This window comes from Pseudophryne corroboree, unplaced genomic scaffold, assembly GCF_028390025.1.
Source record: "Pseudophryne corroboree isolate aPseCor3 unplaced genomic scaffold, aPseCor3.hap2 scaffold_558, whole genome shotgun sequence".
In the NCBI taxonomy this organism is placed as follows: domain Eukaryota; kingdom Metazoa; phylum Chordata; class Amphibia; order Anura; family Myobatrachidae; genus Pseudophryne; species Pseudophryne corroboree.
In genome coordinates this window covers 64,648-84,204 of record NW_026970158.1, presented here as the reverse complement: position 1 = coordinate 84,204, position 19,557 = coordinate 64,648, and the positions used below count along the sequence as shown (strand labels likewise).

The 19,557-nt window shown below is 57.2% G+C and overlaps 1 protein-coding gene across 2 annotated transcripts in view; it reads right to left on the bottom strand.

The window, feature by feature from the left end:
* LOC135032965 (arf-GAP with GTPase, ANK repeat and PH domain-containing protein 3-like) overlaps positions 1-19,310 on the bottom strand; it is a 179,497-nt gene extending 160,187 nt beyond the window's left edge. Inside the window, exon 1 of one of the 2 annotated variants that reach the window (XM_063954136.1) lies at positions 18,438-19,310. In XM_063954136.1, coding sequence (XP_063810206.1) covers positions 18,438-18,744 — 307 coding nt within the window. In that variant the 5' untranslated portion in view covers positions 18,745-19,310. The remainder of the gene's footprint in view (positions 1-18,437) is intronic. The other variant, XM_063954137.1, reaches the window with a different exon arrangement.
* Positions 19,311-19,557: the final 247 nt, after the last annotated feature.

Below are 19,557 nucleotides of genomic sequence, written 5' to 3'. Positions count from 1 at the left end.
TTCCTCACCTCCTCCACAGCCTCGCTCTCTTCTACTCTTCCCCACCTCCTCCACAGCCTCGCTCTCTTCTACTCTTCCCCACCTCCTCCACAGCCTCACTTTCTTCTACTCTTCCCCACGGCCTCACTCTCTTCTACTCTTCCCCACAGCCTCACTCTCTTCTACTCTTCCCTACCTCCTCCATGGCCTCACTCTCTTCTACTCTTCCTCCACAGCCTCACTCTCTTCTACTCTTCCCCACCTCCTCCACGGCCTCACTTTCTTCTACTCTTCCCTACCTCCTCCACAGCCCCACTCTCTTCTACTCTTCCTCACCTCCTCCACAGCCTCGCTCTCCTCTACTCTTCCCTACCTCCTCCACAGCCTCGCTCTCTTCTACTCTTCCCTACCTCCTCCACAGCCTCGCTCTCTTCTACTCTTCCCTACCTCCTCCACAGCCTCGCTCTCTTCTACTCTTCCCTACCTCCTCCACTGCCTCGCTCTCTTCTACTCTTTCCCACCTCCTCCACAGCCTCGCTCTCTTCTACTCTTCCCCACCTCCTCCACAGCCTCACTCTCTTCTACTCTTCCCCACCTCCTCCACAGCCTCGCCCTCTTCTACTCTTCCCCACAGCCTCGCTCTCTTCTACTCTTCCCCACAGCCTCGCTCTCTTCTACTCTTCCCCACCTCCTCCACAGCCTCACTCTCTTCTACTCTTCTACTCTTCCCTACCTCCTCCACAGCCTCGCTCTCTTCTACTCTTCCCCACAGCCTCGCTCTCTTCTACTCTTCCCCACAGCCTCGCTCTCTTCTACTCTTCCCCACCTCCTCCACAGCCTCTGTTCTACTCTTCTCTACCTCCTCCACAGCCCCACTCTCTTCTACTCTTCCCCACCTCCTCCACAGACTCACTCTCTTCTACTCTTCCCCAGCTCCTCCACGGCCTCACTCTCTTCCCTACCTCCTCCACAGACTCACTCTCTTCTACTCTTCCCCGCCTCCTCCACAGCCTCTCTTCTACTCTTCCCTACCTCCTCCACAGCCCCACTTCTCTTCTACTCTTCCCCACCTCCTCCACAGACTCACTCTCTTCTACTCTTCCCCACCTCCTCCACAGCCTCACTCTCTTCCCTACCTCCTCCACAGACTCACTCTCTTCTACTCTTCCCCACCTCCTCCACAGCCTCGCTCTCTTCTACTCTTCCCCACCTTCTCCACAGCCTCTCTTCTACTCTTCCCCACCTCCTCCACAGACTCACTCTCTTCTACTCTTCCCCAGCTCCTCCACAGCCTCACTCTCTTCCCTACCTCCTCCACAGACTCACTCTCTTCTACTCTCCCCCACCTCCTCCACAGCCTCTCTTCTACTCTTCCCTACCTCCTCCACAGCCCCATTCTCTTCTACTCTTCCCCACCTCCTCCACAGCCTCTCTTCTACTCTTCCCCACCTCCTCCACAGACTCACTCTATTCTACGCTTCCCCACCGCCTCTCTTCTACTCTTCCCCACCTCCTCCACAGCCTCTCTTCTACTCTTCCCCACCTCCTCCACAGCCTCGCTCTCTTCTACTCTTCCCCACCTCCTCCACAGACTCACTCTCTTCTACTCTTCCCCACCTCCTCCACAGCCTCACTCTTTTCCCCACCTCCTCCACAGACTCACTCTATTCTACTCTTCCCCACATCCTCCACAGCCTCTCTTCTACTCTTCCCTACCTCCTCCACAGCCTCGCTCTCTTCTACTCTTCCCCACCTCCTCCACAGACTCACTCTCTTCTACCCTTCCCCACCTCCTCCACAGCCTCTCTTCTACTCTTCCCCACCTCCTCCACAGCCTCACTCTCTTCTACTCTTCCCCAGCTCCTCCACGGCCTCACTCTCTTCCCTAGCTCCTCCATAGACTCACTCTATTCTACTCTTCCCCACCTCCTCCACAGCCTCTCTTCTACTCTTTCCTACCTCCTCCACAGCCTCGCTCTCTTCTACTCTTCCCCACCTCCTCCACAGACTCACTCTCTTCTACTCTTCCCCACCTCCTCCACAGACTCACTCTCTTCTACTCTTCCCCACCTCCTCCACAGACTCACTCTCTTCTACTCTTCCCCACCTCCTCCACAGCCTCTCTTCTACTCTTCCCCACCTCCTCCACAGCCTCTCTTCTACTCTTCCCTACCTCCTCCACAGCCTTGCTCTCTTCCCCACCTCCTCCACAGCCTCACTCTCTTCTACTCTTCCCCACCTCCTCCACAGCCTCACTCTCTTCCCTACCTCCTCCACAGACTCACTCTCTTCTACTCTTCCCCACCTCCTCCACAGCCTCTCTTCTACTCTTCCCTACCTCCTCCACAGCCTCGCTCTCTTCTACTCTTCCCCACCTCCTCCACAGACTCACTCTATTCTACGCTTCCCCACCGCCTCTCTTCTACTCTTCCCCACCTCCTCCACAGCCTCTCTACTACTCTTCCCCACCTCCTCCACAGCCTCGCTCTCTTCTACTCTTCCCCACCTCCTCCACAGACTCACTCTCTGCTACTCTTCCCCAGCTCCTCCACAGCCTCACTCTCTTCCCCACCTCCTCCACAGACTCACTCTATTCTACTCTTCCCCACATCCTCCACAGCCTCTCTTCTACTCTTCCCTACCTCCTCCACAGCCTCGCTCTCTTCTACTCTTCCCCACCTCCTCCACAGACTCACTCTCTTCTACCCTTCCCCACCTCCTCCACAGCCTCTCTTCTACTCTTCCCCACCTCCTCCACAGCCTCACTCTCTTCTACTCTTCCCCAGCTCCTCCACGGCCTCACTCTCTTCCCTAGCTCCTCCACAGACTCACTCTATTCTACTCTTCCCCACCTCCTCCACAGCCTCTCTTCTACTCTTTCCTACCTCCTCCACAGCCTCGCTCTCTTCTACTCTTCCCCACCTCCTCCACAGCCTCTCTTCTACTCTTTCCTACCTCCTCCACAGCCTCGCTCTCTTCTACTCTTCCCCACCTCCTCCACAGACTCACTCTCTTCTACTCTTCCCCACCTCCTCCACAGCCTCTCTTCTACTCTTCCCCACCTCCTCCACAGCCTCTCTTCTACTCTTCCCTACCTCCTCCACAGCCTCGCTCTCTTCTACTCTTCCCCACCTCCTCCACAGCCTCACTCTCTTCTACTCTTCCCTACCTCCTCCACAGACTAACTCTCTTCCCTACCTCCTCCACAGACTCTCTCTTCTACTCTTCCCCACCTCCTCCACAGCCTCTCTTCTACTCTTCCCTACCTCCTCCACAGCCTCGCTCTCTTCTACTCTTCCCCACCTCCTCCACAGCCTCACTCTCTTCAACTCTTCCCTACCTCCTCCACAGACTAACTCTCTTCCCTACCTCCTCCACAGACTCTCTCTTCTACTCTTCCCCACCTCCTCCACAGCCTCTATTCTACTCTTCCCCACCTCCTCCACAGCCTCGCTCTCTTCAACTCTTCCCCACCTCCTCCACAGCCTCGCTCTCTTCTACTCTTCCCCACCTCCTCCACAGCCTCGCTCTCTTCTACTCTTCCCCACCTCCTCCACAGCCTCGCTCTCTTCTACTCTTCCCCACCTCCTCCACAGCCTCGCTCTCTTCTACTCTTCCCCACCTCCTCCACAGCCTCGCTCTCTTCTACTCTTCCCCACCTCCACAGCCTCACTCTCTTCTACTCTTCCCCACCTCCTCCACAGCCTCACTCTCTTCTACTCTTCCCCACCTCCTCCACAGCCTCACTCTCTTCTACTCTTCCCCACAGCCTCACTCTCTTCTACTCTTCCCCACCTCCTCCACAGCCTCACTCTCTTCTACCCCTTCCCCATCTCATCCACAGCCTCGCTCTCTTCTACTCTTCCCCACAGCCTCACTCTCTTCTACTCTTCCCCACCTCCTCCACAGCCTCACTCTCTTCTACTCTTCCCCACCTCCTCCACAGCCTCACTCTCTTCTACCCCTTCCCCATCTCATCCACAGCCTCGCTCTCTTCTACTCTTCCCCACAGCCTCACTCTCTTCTACTCTTCCCCACCTCCTCCACAGCCTCACTCTCTTCCCTACCTCCTCCACAGCCTCACTCTCTTCTACTCTTCACCACAGCCTCACTCTCTTCTACGGTACCCCTTCCCCATCTCATCCACAGCCTCGCTCTATTCTACTCTTCCCCACAGCCTCACTCTCTTCTACTCTTCCCCACCTCCTCCACAGCCTCACTCTTTTCCCTACCTCCTCCACAGCCTCACTCTCTTCTACTCTTCACCACAGCCTCACTCTCTTCTACTCTTCCCCACCTCCTCCACAGCCTCACTCTCTTCTACTCTTCCCCACAGCCTCGCTCTCTTCTACTCTTCCCCACCTCCTCCACAGCCTCGCTCTCTTCTACTCTTCCCCACCTCCTCCACAGCCTCGCTCTCTTCTACTCTTCCCCACCTCCTCCACAGCCTCGCTCTCTTCTACTCTTCCCCACCTCCTCCACAGCCTCGCTCTCTTCTACTCTTCCCCACCTCCTCCACAGCCTCGCTCTCTTCTACTCTTCCCCACCTCCTCCACAGCCTCGCTCTCTTCTACTCTTCCCCACCTCCTCCACAGCCTCGCTCTCTTCTACTCTTCCCCACCTCCTCCACAGCCTCGCTCTCTTCTACTCTTCCCCACCTCCTCCACAGCCTCGCTCTCTTCTACTCTTCCCCACCTCCTCCACAGCCTCGCTCTCTTCTACTCTTCCCCACCTCCTCCACAGCCTCGCTCTCTTCTACTCTTCCCCACCTCCTCCACAGCCTCGCTCTCTTCAACTCTTCCCCACCTCCTCCACAGCCTCGCTCTCTTCTACTCTTCCCCACCTCCTCCACAGCCTCGCTCTCTTCTACTCTTCCCCACCTCCTCCACAGCCTCGCTCTCTTCTACTCTTCCCCACCTCCTCCACAGCCTCGCTCTCTTCTACTCTTCCCCACCTCCTCCACAGCCTCGCTCTCTTCTACTCTTCCCCACCTCCTCCACAGCCTCGCTCTCTTCTACTCTTCCCCACCTCCTCCACAGCCTCGCTCTCTTCTACTCTTCCCCACCTCCACAGCCTCACTCTCTTCTACTCTTCCCCACCTCCTCCACAGCCTCACTCTCTTCTACTCTTCCCCACCTCCTCCACAGCCTCACTCTCTTCTACTCTTCCCCACAGCCTCACTCTCTTCTACTCTTCCCCACCTCCTCCACAGCCTCACTCTCTTCTACCCCTTCCCCATCTCATCCACAGCCTCGCTCTCTTCTACTCTTCCCCACAGCCTCGCTCTCTTCTACTCTTCCCCACCTCCTCCACAGCCTCACTCTCTTCTACTCTTCCCCACCTCCTCCACAGCCTCACTCTCTTCTACCCCTTCCCCATCTCATCCACAGCCTCGCTCTCTTCTACTCTTCCCCACAGCCTCACTCTCTTCTACTCTTCCCCACCTCCTCCACAGCCTCACTCTCTTCCCTACCTCCTCCACAGCCTCACTCTCTTCTACTCTTCACCACAGCCTCACTCTCTTCTACCCCTTCCCCATCTCATCCACAGCCTCGCTCTATTCTACTCTTCCCCACAGCCTCACTCTCTTCTACTCTTCCCCACCTCCTCCACAGCCTCACTCTCTTCTACTCTTCCCCACAGCCTCGCTCTCTTCTACTCTTCCCCACCTCCTCCACAGCCTCGCTCTCTTCTACTCTTCCCCACCTCCTCCACAGCCTCGCTCTCTTCTACTCTTCCCCACCTCCTCCACAGCCTCGCTCTCTTCTACTCTTCCCCACCTCCTCCACAGCCTCGCTCTCTTCTACTCTTCCCCACCTCCTCCACAGCCTCGCTCTCTTCTACTCTTCCCCACCTCCTCCACAGCCTCGCTCTCTTCTACTCTTCCCCACCTCCTCCACAGCCTCGCTCTCTTCTACTCTTCCCCACCTCCTCCACAGCCTCGCTCTCTTCTACTCTTCCCCACCTCCTCCACAGCCTCGCTCTCTTCTACTCTTCCCCACCTCCTCCACAGCCTCGCTCTCTTCTACTCTTCCCCACCTCCTCCACAGCCTCGCTCTCTTCTACTCTTCCCCACCTCCTCCACAGCCTCGCTCTCTTCAACTCTTCCCCACCTCCTCCACAGCCTCGCTCTCTTCTACTCTTCCCCACCTCCTCCACAGCCTCGCTCTCTTCTACTCTTCCCCACCTCCTCCACAGCCTCGCTCTCTTCTACTCTTCCCCACCTCCTCCACAGCCTCGCTCTCTTCTACTCTTCCACCTCCTCCACAGCCTCGCTCTCTTCTACTCTTCCCCACCTCCTCCACAGCCTCACTCTCTTCTACTCTTCCCCACCTCCTCCACAGCCTCACTCTCTTCTACTCTTCCCCACGGCCTCACTCTCTTCTACTCTTCCCCACCTCCTCCACGGCCTCACTTTCTTCTACTCTTCCCTACCTCCTCCACAGCCCCACTCTCTTCTACTCTTCCTCACCTCCTCCACAGCCTCGCTCTCTTCTACTCTTCCCCACCTCCTCCACAGCCTCACTCTCTTCCCTACCTCCTCCACAGCCTCACTCTCTTTTTACTCTTCCCCACCTCCTCCACAGCCTCGCTCTCTTCTACTCTTCCCCACCTCCTCCACAGCCTCACTCTCTTCTACTCTTCCCCACGGCCTCACTCTCTTCTACTCTTCCCCACGGCCTCACTCTCTTCTACTCTTTCCCACGGCCTCACTCTCTTCTACTCTTCCCTACCTCCTCCATGGCCTCACTCTCTTCTACTCTTCCCCACTTCCTCCACAGCCTCACTCTCTTCTACTCTTCCCTACCACCGCCTCACTCTCTTCTACTCTTCCCCACCTCCTCCACGGCCTCGCTCTCTTCTACTCTTCCCCACCTCCTCCACGGCCTCGCTCTCTTCTACTCTTCCCCACCTCCTCCACGGCCTCGCTCTCTTCTACTCTTCCCCACCTCCTCCACAGCCTCGCTCTCTTCTACTCTTCCCCACCTCCTCCACAGCCTCGCTCTCTTCTACTCTTCCCCACCTCCTCCACAGCCTCGCTCTCTTCTACTCTTCCCCACCTCCTCCACAGCCTCGCTCTCTTCTACTCTTCCCCACCTCCTCCACAGCCTCGCTCTCTTCTACTCTTCCCCACCTCCTCCACAGCCTCGCTCTCTTCTACTCTTCCCCACCTCCTCCACAGCCTCGCTCTCTTCTACTCTTCCCCACCTCCTCCACAGCCTCGCTCTCTTCTACTCTTCCCCACCTCCTCCACAGCCTCGCTCTCTTCTACTCTTCCCCACCTCCTCCACAGCCTCGCTCTCTTCTACTCTTCCCCACCTCCTCCACAGCCTCGCTCTCTTCTACTCTTCCCCACCTCCTCCACAGCCTCGCTCTCTTCTACTCTTCCCCACCTCCTCCACAGCCTCGCTCTCTTCTACTCTTCCCCACCTCCTCCACAGCCTCGCTCTCTTCTACTCTTCCCCACCTCCTCCACAGCCTCGCTCTCTTCTACTCTTCCCCACCTCCTCCACAGCCTCGCTCTCTTCTACTCTTCCCCACCTCCTCCACAGCCTCGCTCTCTTCTACTCTTCCCCACCTCCTCCACAGCCTCGCTCTCTTCTACTCTTCCCCACCTCCTCCACAGCCTCGCTCTCTTCTACTCTTCCCCACCTCCTCCACAGCCTCGCTCTCTTCTACTCTTCCCCACCTCCTCCACAGCCTCGCTCTCTTCTACTCTTCCCCACCTCCTCCACAGCCTCGCTCTCTTCTACTCTTCCCCACCTCCTCCACAGCCTCGCTCTCTTCTACTCTTCCCCACCTCCTCCACAGCCTCGCTCTCTTCTACTCTTCCCCACCTCCTCCACAGCCTCGCTCTCTTCTACTCTTCCCCACCTCCTCCACAGCCTCGCTCTCTTCTACTCTTCCCCACCTCCTCCACAGCCTCGCTCTCTTCTACTCTTCCCCACCTCCTCCACAGCCTCGCTCTCTTCTACTCTTCCCCACCTCCTCCACAGCCTCGCTCTCTTCTACTCTTCCCCACCTCCTCCACAGCCTCGCTCTCTTCTACTCTTCCCCACCTCCTCCACAGCCTCGCTCTCTTCTACTCTTCCCCACCTCCTCCACAGCCTCGCTCTCTTCTACTCTTCCCCACCTCCTCCACAGCCTCGCTCTCTTCTACTCTTCCCCACCTCCTCCACAGCCTCGCTCTCTTCTACTCTTCCCCACCTCCTCCACAGCCTCGCTCTCTTCTACTCTTCCCCACCTCCTCCACAGCCTCGCTCTCTTCTACTCTTCCCCACCTCCTCCACAGCCTCGCTCTCTTCTACTCTTCCCCACCTCCTCCACAGCCTCGCTCTCTTCTACTCTTCCCCACCTCCTCCACAGCCTCGCTCTCTTCTACTCTTCCCCACCTCCTCCACAGCCTCACTTTCTTCTACTCTTCCCCACGGCCTCACTCTCTTCTACTCTTCCCCACAGCCTCACTCTCTTCTACTCTTCCCTACCTCCTCCATGGCCTCACTCTCTTCTACTCTTCCCCACTTCCTCCACAGCCTCACTCTCTTCTACTCTTCCCCACCTCCTCCACGGCCTCACTTTCTTCTACTCTTCCCTACCTCCTCCACAGCCCCACTCTCTTCTACTCTTCCTCACCTCCTCCACAGCCTCGCTCTCTTCTACTCTTCCCTACCTCCTCCACAGCCTCGCTCTCTTCTACTCTTCCCTACCTCCTCCACAGCCTCGCTCTCTTCTACTCTTCCCTACCTCCTCCACAGCCTCGCTCTCTTCTACTCTTCCCTACCTCCTCCACTGCCTCGCTCTCTTCTACTCTTTCCCACCTCCTCCACAGCCTCGCTCTCTTCTACTCTTCCCCACCTCCTCCACAGCCTCACTCTCTTCTACTCTTCCCCACCTCCTCCACAGCCCCACTCTCTTCTACTCTTCCCTACCTCCTCCACAGCCCCACTCTCTTCTACTCTTCCTCACCTCCTCCACAGCCTCGCTCTCTTCTACTCTTCCCCACCTCCTCCACAGTCTCGCTCTCTTCTACTCTTCCCCACCTCCTCCACAGCCTCACTTTCTTCTACTCTTCCCCACGGCCTCACTCTCTTCTACTCTTCCCCACAGCCTCACTCTCTTCTACTCTTCCCTACCTCCTCCATGGCCTCACTCTCTTCTACTCTTCCTCCACAGCCTCACTCTCTTCTACTCTTCCCCACCTCCTCCACGGCCTCACTTTCTTCTACTCTTCCCTACCTCCTCCACAGCCCCACTCTCTTCTACTCTTCCTCACCTCCTCCACAGCCTCGCTCTCTTCTACTCTTCCCTACCTCCTCCACAGCCTCGCTCTCTTCTACTCTTCCCTACCTCCTCCACAGCCTCGCTCTCTTCTACTCTTCCCTACCTCCTCCACAGCCTCGCTCTCTTCTACTCTTCCCTACCTCCTCCACTGCCTCGCTCTCTTCTACTCTTTCCCACCTCCTCCACAGCCTCGCTCTCTTCTACTCTTCCCCACCTCCTCCACAGCCTCACTCTCTTCTACTCTTCCCCACCTCCTCCACAGCCTCGCCCTCTTCTACTCTTCCCCACAGCCTCGCTCTCTTCTACTCTTCCCCACAGCCTCGCTCTCTTCTACTCTTCCCCACCTCCTCCACAGCCTCACTCTCTTCTACTCTTCTACTCTTCCCTACCTCCTCCACAGCCTCGCTCTCTTCTACTCTTCCCCACAGCCTCGCTCTCTTCTACTCTTCCCCACAGCCTCGCTCTCTTCTACTCTTCCCCACCTCCTCCACAGCCTCTGTTCTACTCTTCTCTACCTCCTCCACAGCCCCACTCTCTTCTACTCTTCCCCACCTCCTCCACAGACTCACTCTCTTCTACTCTTCCCCAGCTCCTCCACGGCCTCACTCTCTTCCCTACCTCCTCCACAGACTCACTCTCTTCTACTCTTCCCCGCCTCCTCCACAGCCTCTCTTCTACTCTTCCCTACCTCCTCCACAGCCCCACTTCTCTTCTACTCTTCCCCACCTCCTCCACAGCCTCACTCTCTTCTACTCTTCCCCACCTCCTCCACAGCCTCACTCTCTTCCCTACCTCCTCCACAGACTCACTCTCTTCTACTCTTCCCCACCTCCTCCACAGCCTCGCTCTCTTCTACTCTTCCCCACCTTCTCCACAGCCTCTCTTCTACTCTTCCCCACCTCCTCCACAGACTCACTCTCTTCTACTCTTCCCCAGCTCCTCCACAGCCTCACTCTCTTCCCTACCTCCTCCACAGACTCACTCTCTTCTACTCTCCCCCACCTCCTCCACAGCCTCTCTTCTACTCTTCCCTACCTCCTCCACAGCCCCATTCTCTTCTACTCTTCCCCACCTCCTCCACAGCCTCTCTTCTACTCTTCCCCACCTCCTCCACAGACTCACTCTATTCTACGCTTCCCCACCGCCTCTCTTCTACTCTTCCCCACCTCCTCCACAGCCTCTCTTCTACTCTTCCCCACCTCCTCCACAGCCTCGCTCTCTTCTACTCTTCCCCACCTCCTCCACAGACTCACTCTCTTCTACTCTTCCCCACCTCCTCCACAGCCTCACTCTTTTCCCCACCTCCTCCACAGACTCACTCTATTCTACTCTTCCCCACATCCTCCACAGCCTCTCTTCTACTCTTCCCTACCTCCTCCACAGCCTCGCTCTCTTCTACTCTTCCCCACCTCCTCCACAGACTCACTCTCTTCTACCCTTCCCCACCTCCTCCACAGCCTCTCTTCTACTCTTCCCCACCTCCTCCACAGCCTCACTCTCTTCTACTCTTCCCCAGCTCCTCCACGGCCTCACTCTCTTCCCTAGCTCCTCCATAGACTCACTCTATTCTACTCTTCCCCACCTCCTCCACAGCCTCTCTTCTACTCTTTCCTACCTCCTCCACAGCCTCGCTCTCTTCTACTCTTCCCCACCTCCTCCACAGACTCACTCTCTTCTACTCTTCCCCACCTCCTCCACAGACTCACTCTCTTCTACTCTTCCCCACCTCCTCCACAGACTCACTCTCTTCTACTCTTCCCCACCTCCTCCACAGCCTCTCTTCTACTCTTCCCCACCTCCTCCACAGCCTCTCTTCTACTCTTCCCTACCTCCTCCACAGCCTTGCTCTCTTCCCCACCTCCTCCACAGCCTCACTCTCTTCTACTCTTCCCCACCTCCTCCACAGCCTCACTCTCTTCCCTACCTCCTCCACAGACTCACTCTCTTCTACTCTTCCCCACCTCCTCCACAGCCTCTCTTCTACTCTTCCCTACCTCCTCCACAGCCTCGCTCTCTTCTACTCTTCCCCACCTCCTCCACAGACTCACTCTATTCTACGCTTCCCCACCGCCTCTCTTCTACTCTTCCCCACCTCCTCCACAGCCTCTCTACTACTCTTCCCCACCTCCTCCACAGCCTCGCTCTCTTCTACTCTTCCCCACCTCCTCCACAGACTCACTCTCTGCTACTCTTCCCCAGCTCCTCCACAGCCTCACTCTCTTCCCCACCTCCTCCACAGACTCACTCTATTCTACTCTTCCCCACATCCTCCACAGCCTCTCTTCTACTCTTCCCTACCTCCTCCACAGCCTCGCTCTCTTCTACTCTTCCCCACCTCCTCCACAGACTCACTCTCTTCTACCCTTCCCCACCTCCTCCACAGCCTCTCTTCTACTCTTCCCCACCTCCTCCACAGCCTCACTCTCTTCTACTCTTCCCCAGCTCCTCCACGGCCTCACTCTCTTCCCTAGCTCCTCCACAGACTCACTCTATTCTACTCTTCCCCACCTCCTCCACAGCCTCTCTTCTACTCTTTCCTACCTCCTCCACAGCCTCGCTCTCTTCTACTCTTCCCCACCTCCTCCACAGCCTCTCTTCTACTCTTTCCTACCTCCTCCACAGCCTCGCTCTCTTCTACTCTTCCCCACCTCCTCCACAGACTCACTCTCTTCTACTCTTCCCCACCTCCTCCACAGCCTCTCTTCTACTCTTCCCCACCTCCTCCACAGCCTCTCTTCTACTCTTCCCTACCTCCTCCACAGCCTCGCTCTCTTCTACTCTTCCCCACCTCCTCCACAGCCTCACTCTCTTCTACTCTTCCCTACCTCCTCCACAGACTAACTCTCTTCCCTACCTCCTCCACAGACTCTCTCTTCTACTCTTCCCCACCTCCTCCACAGCCTCTCTTCTACTCTTCCCTACCTCCTCCACAGCCTCGCTCTCTTCTACTCTTCCCCACCTCCTCCACAGCCTCACTCTCTTCTACTCTTCCCTACCTCCTCCACAGACTCACTCTCTTCTACTCTTCTCCACCTCCTCCACGGACTCACTCTCTTCTACTCTTCCCACCTCCTCCACAGCCTCTCTTCTACTCTTTCCTACCTCCTCCACAGACTCACTCTCTTCTACTCTTCCCTACCTCCTCCTCTCCAACCTCACTCTCTTCCACTCCTGACCCTCCTCACTATCTCCTCTTTTTTGCTCCCCCTCACTCGTACTCTTCCCACATTGTGGTGGGGGCTACTGCACAGATATTACCACAATTACATTTTATCTAGGAGGTACTGTATGAATATTCTTCATTGCTGCAAAGGAAAGACAGTGACAGACAAGGACTGCATAACAGGAAAAAAGAGGGTGAATAGGGAAGAGAGACGTGATCATGACAGTGTAGTGGTTCAGTGTAATATTGCAATTATTGGTGCCAGCAGTATCAGACCCCAGTCACACCGGGCAGCAGCTGACCTATTAGAATCCAATGTAAGCCATATTCATCTGACTGAGACCAGCGCAGTTGGCATGTGGACTAAAACAGGGAAACCATACAGCAGAAGAAATGGCCATGGAAATATCTGCGGTGCATCCACAGTCCACTAATCAAAAGCAGTTTGTTAGTAGTGTTCATTCTAGCACCCTGCACCTTTCAGTGACATCACAATAGTGTATGTGCGCCTGTTCCCTGCCGCAATCTCCTCTTTCCAGGCGCAAATATCAAATTCAGGCAAAGCTGCACGGCGTATAACACACACACCTGCGCACATTTTATAAACATGTTTGGATAGTAAATTCTGCATAAGTTATTCGGTTTGAAGATCATTTGGAATAGAAAAGGTATAAGAACAATCTTACTAAGTCACGTGATATATGCACAGGTAAAGGTGAGCGCAGAATTCGGCAGCAGCCACGCCCCCTAGATACAGTTCTACAGACCACGCTTCTCCTTGCCCGTATCACCTCTTCGCTCTGCCTGTCCCCTCATTTTTCTATCCCGCAGTACGGGGTACTCCGCATACCGGCGCCGGAATACCGACAACTATTCTGCCTCCCCTGGAGGGATAATAAATTGTGTGGCGCGCATTGCGCGTCACAGCAAACGCAGCGAGAGATGGGGGCAATACCACACATCACCAGGGATTGCCCCCATGTCACGGGGAGAGGGGGGGGGGGGTGATGACACAGTTTCCCTCCCACACGTCATGGGGGGTGGGTGATCCAGTCTCTCGCCCACACATCACAAGGGGAGGGGAGGGGGGATGAGTACACCCGTGTCTCTCCCACATAGCATCGGGGGGAGGTGGTATGCTGGTCACCCGTCTCTCTACCACATAGCACAGTGATGGCTGTACCCTTCTACCGCCCACACGGCACAGGGGGGTATTGTCCCTGTCACACAACGTCACCTCCGTCTCCTGCTCACAACACACTGTATATAATTCCACATGCTGAACACTCGTTCCTAGAGGAGGATACGTCACAGTCACATCCCGACAGCAGCACATGTCTGCATGTTACAGAGCCGCTACGCAGGACACATCACTATAAACGCAGGACACACCGCTACACACACAGGATTACACGCAGGACACATCACTATACACGCAGGATTACACGCAGGACACATCGCTATACACATAGGACACATCGCTATACACGCAGGACACATCGCTATACACACAGGATTATTCGCAGGACACATCACTATACACACAGGATTACACCGCTATACACGCAGGATTACCTTCAGGACACACCGGTATACACGTAGAATTACACGCAGGACACGCCACTGCACATAACACAACATGTAATAAGGTGCAGCGTAAGGGACGGCAGGACAGCTACCACCCCCACACATCCGTGTTACTCATCCCTATATACAGATCCCCCGCACCCGTGTTACCCCCGTGTTACTCATCCCCATACACAGATCCCCCCGCACCCCGTGTTACCCCCATGTTACTCATCCCCATACACAGATCCCCCCGCACCCCGTGTTACCCCCATGTTACTCATCCCCATACACAGATCCCCCCGCACCCCGTGTTACCCCCATGTTACTCATCCCCATACACAGATCCCCCCGCACCGTGTTACCCCATGTTACTCATCCCCATACACAGATCCCCCCGCACCCCGTGTTACCCCATATTACTCATCCCCATACACAGATCCCCCCGCACCCCGTGTTACCCCCCATGTTACTCCTCCCCATACACAGATCCCCCCGCACCCAGTGTTACCCCCCCATGTTACTCCTCCCCATACACAGATCCCCCCGCACCCAGTGTTACCCCCCCATGTTACTCATCCCCATACACAGATCCCCCCGCACCCAGTGTTACCCCATGTTACTCATCCCCATACACAGATCTCCCCGCACCCAGTGTTATTCATCCCCATACACAGATCCCCCCGCACCCCGTATTACCACCATGTTACTCATCCCCATACACAGATCCTCCTGCACCCTGTGTTACTCATCCCCATACACAGATCCCCCCGCACCCCCGTGTTACCCCCATGTTACTCATCCCCATACACAGATCCCCCCGCACCCCGTGTTACCCCCATGTTACTCATCCCCACACAGATCCCCCCGCACCCCGTGTTACCCCCATGTTACTCATCCCCATACACAGATCCCCCCGCACCGTGTTACCCCATGTTATTCATCCCCATACACAGATCCCCCCGCACCCCATGTTACTCATCCCCATACACAGACCCCCCCACACCCCGTGTTACCCCCATGTTACTCATCCCCATATACAGATCCCCCCGCACCGTGTTACCCCATGTTATTCATCCCCATAAACAGATCCCCCCGCACCCCGTGTTACCCCCATGTTAGTCATCCCCATACACAGATCCACAGCACCCCGTGTTACCCCCATACACAGATCCCCCGCACCCCGTGTTACTCATCTCCATACACAGATCCCCCGCACCCCGTTACCCCCATGTTACTCATCCCCATACACAGATCCCCCGCACACCATGTTACCCCCATACATAGATCCCCCCGCACCCCGTGTTACTCACCCCCATACACAGATCCCCCCGCACACCGTGTTACCCCCATACACAGATCCCCCGCACCCAGTATTACCCCCATACACAGATCCCCCCGCACCCCGTGTTACTCACCCCCATACACAGATCCCCCCGCACCCCGTGTTACTCACCCCCATACACAGATCCCCCCGCACCCCGTGTTACCCCCATACACAGATCCCCCCGCACCCCGTGTTACCCCCATACACAGATCCCCCCGCACACCGTGTTACACCCATACACAGATCCCCCCGCACACCGTGTTACCCCCATACACAGATCCCCCGCACCCAGTATTACCCCCATACACAGATCCCCCCGCACCCCGTGTTACTCACCCCCATACACAGATCCCCCCGCACCCCGTGTTACTCACCCCCACACACAGATCCCCCGCACCCCGTGTTACTCAGCCCCATACACAGATCCCCCCGTACCCCGTGTTACCCCCATGTTACTCATCCCCATACACAGATCCCTGCACCCCGTGTTACTCAGCCCCATACACAGATCCCCCCGTACCCCGTGTTACTCAGCCCCATACACAGATCCCCCCGTACCCCGTGTTACCCCCATGTTACTCATCCCCATACACAGATCCCTGCACCCCGTGTTACTCAGCCCCATACACAGATCCCCCCGTACCCCGTGTTACTCAGCCCCATACACAGATCCCCCCGTACCCCGTGTTACCCCCATGTTACTCATCCCCATACACAGATCCCTGCACCCCGTGTTACTCAGCCCCATACACAGATCCCCCGCACCCCGTGTTACTCAGCCCAATACACAGATCCCCCGCACCCCGTGTTACTCAGCCCCATACACAGATCCCCCCGCACACCGTGTTACCCCCATGTTACTCATCCCCATACACAGATCCCCCCACACCCCGTGTTACTCATCCCCATACACAGATCCCCCCGCACCCCGTGTTACTCCCATGTTACTCATCCCCATACACAGATCCCCCCGCACACCGTGTTACTCAGCCCCATACACAGATCCCCCCGCACACCGTGTTACCCCCATGTTACTCATCCCCATACACAGATCCCCCAGCACCCCGTGTTACTCAGCCCCATACACAGATCCCCCGCACCCCGTGTTACTCATCTCCATACACAGATCCCCCGCACCCCGTTACCCCCATGTTACTCATCCCCATACACAGATCCCCCGCACACCATGTTACCCCCATACATAGATCCCCCCGCACCCCGTGTTACTCACCCCCATACACAGATCCCCCCGCACACCGTGTTACCCCCATACACAGATCCCCCGCACCCAGTATTACCCCCATACACAGATCCCCCCGCACCCCGTGTTACTCACCCCCATACACAGATCCCCCCGCACCCCGTGTTACTCACCCCCATACACAGATCCCCCCGCACCCCGTGTTACCCCCATACACAGATCCCCCCGCACCCCGTGTTACCCCCATACACAGATCCCCCCGCACACCGTGTTACACCCATACACAGATCCCCCCGCACACCGTGTTACCCCCATACACAGATCCCCCGCACCCAGTATTACCCCCATACACAGATCCCCCCGCACCCCGTGTTACTCACCCCCATACACAGATCCCCCCGCACCCCGTGTTACTCACCCCCACACACAGATCCCCCGCACCCCGTGTTACTCAGCCCCATACACAGATCCCCCCGTACCCCGTGTTACCCCCATGTTACTCATCCCCATACACAGATCCCTGCACCCCGTGTTACTCAGCCCCATACACAGATCCCCCCGTACCCCGTGTTACTCAGCCCCATACACAGATCCCCCCGTACCCCGTGTTACCCCCATGTTACTCATCCCCATACACAGATCCCTGCACCCCGTGTTACTCAGCCCCATACACAGATCCCCCCGTACCCCGTGTTACTCAGCCCCATACACAGATCCCCCCGTACCCCGTGTTACCCCCATGTTACTCATCCCCATACACAGATCCCTGCACCCCGTGTTACTCAGCCCCATACACAGATCCCCCGCACCCCGTGTTACTCAGCCCAATACACAGATCCCCCGCACCCCGTGTTACTCAGCCCCATACACAGATCCCCCCGCACACCGTGTTACCCCCATGTTACTCATCCCCATACACAGATCCCCCCACACCCCGTGTTACTCATCCCCATACACAGATCCCCCCGCACCCCGTGTTACTCCCATGTTACTCATCCCCATACACAGATCCCCCCGCACACCGTGTTACTCAGCCCCATACACAGATCCCCCCGCACACCGTGTTACCCCCATGTTACTCATCCCCATACACAGATCCCCCAGCACCCCGTGTTACTCAGCCCCATACACAGATCCCCCGCACCCCGTGTTACTCATCTCTATACACAGATCCCCAGCACCCCGTGTTACTCAGCCCCATACACAGATCCCCCGCACCCCGTGTTACTCATCTCTATACACAGATCCCCCGCACCCCGTGTTACTCAGCCCCATACACAGATCCCCCCCGCACCCCGTTACCCCCATGTTACTCATCTCTATACACAGATCCCCCCGCACCCCGTGTTACTCATCCCCATACACAGATCCCCCGCACCCCGTGTTACTCATCTCTATACACAGATCCCCCGCACCCCGTGTTACTCAGCCCCATACACAGATCCCCCCGCACCCCGTGTTACTCAGCCCCATACACAGATCCCCCCGCACCCCGTGTTACTCAGCCCCATACACAGATCCCCCCGCACCCCGTGTTACCCCCATGTTACTAAGCCCCATACACAGATCCCCCCGCACCCCGTGTTACCCCCATGTTACTCATCCCCATACACAGATCCCCCCGCATCCCGTGTTACCTCCATGTTACTAAGCCCCATACACAGATCCCCTCGCACCCCGTGTTACTCAGCCCCATACACAGATCCCCCCGCACCCCGTTACCCCCATGTTACTTATCTCTATACACAGATCCCCCCGCACCCCGTGTTACCCCCATGTTACTCAGCCCCATACACAGATCCCCTCGCACCCCGTGTTACTCAGCCCCGTACACAGATCCCCCTGCACCCCGTTACCCACATGTTACTCATCCCCATACACAGATCCCCCCGCACCCCATGTTACCCCCCCTCACTCACCCTCTATGGAGATGACGTGCTCCCGGATCTGGTTCTGCAGGGCTAAGTCATCGACTCGCTCAATGAGATCATAGATGGCGTAAATATTGGGGTGCACCGACTCAAAGCGCTGGATCTCTGCCCTGATGGCCACCGAGTTGGACAGGACGTAGGGGGGGGCTCCGGCTGCCTGGGTCGCCGACACTTGTCCAGAACCAAACTGGGGACCTGTCCCAAATTGGGATGAGACAGAGGAACCGGAGACGGACACCTGGGAGGTGAGGGACGACTGGGGGCTCCCTGACAGCCCCGGTGGGGGGAAATTCATGGTGCGGCGGGAGGGATGAGGGGCAAATTGCCTGATGACAGATACCAGGAGGGCAGATCCTGGGGGGTTACAATGAATGAGGGGGCGGTGATGGATGGGGCAGATGTGGGGGCAGGTGATGGAGGGGGCAGATGCTGGGGGCAGGAGATGGAGGGGGCAGATGCTGGGGTCAGGTGATGGAGGGGGCAGATAATGGACGGCTGGGGCAGATGCTGGGGTCAGGTGATGGAGGGGGCAGATAATGGACGGCTGGGGCAGATGCTGGGGTCAGGTGATGGAGGGGGCAGATAATGGACGGCTGGGGCAGATGCTGGGGTCAGGTGATGGAGGGGGCAGATGCTGGAGGCAGATAATGGACGGCTGGGGCAGATGCTGCGGGGGAGGGCGGCACAGGGGGATCAGGAGCAGAGCCGGGACATGGGGGCTCGGCTGGCCGGGCGGGAGGGGAGGTCCCGGGGTGGGTGGTGTCCGGTCTCCGCCGCTCTCTGACTGATAATAACGGAGCGGTACCCGGGAGCGCGCACTCCCACACACAGAGCGCGGGCACGGCACCGGCTGCGTCACCGCCTGCGTCACCCGCACCCCCAGCCCCGCACAGCGCCACTTCCGGCTACAGAGACCCCCCCGCTCCTCCCTCACACCATCCATATGCTGTCACCACAGAGACCCCCGGCACCCGGGATCACTGCCCGGCTCACACCCGTCACCCTGACACCCACCCCAATACTGAGAGACTCCCACCCCAACACAGTGCCCTACACCCCAATACTGAGAGACCCCCAACACAGTGCCCTACACCCCAATACTGAGAGA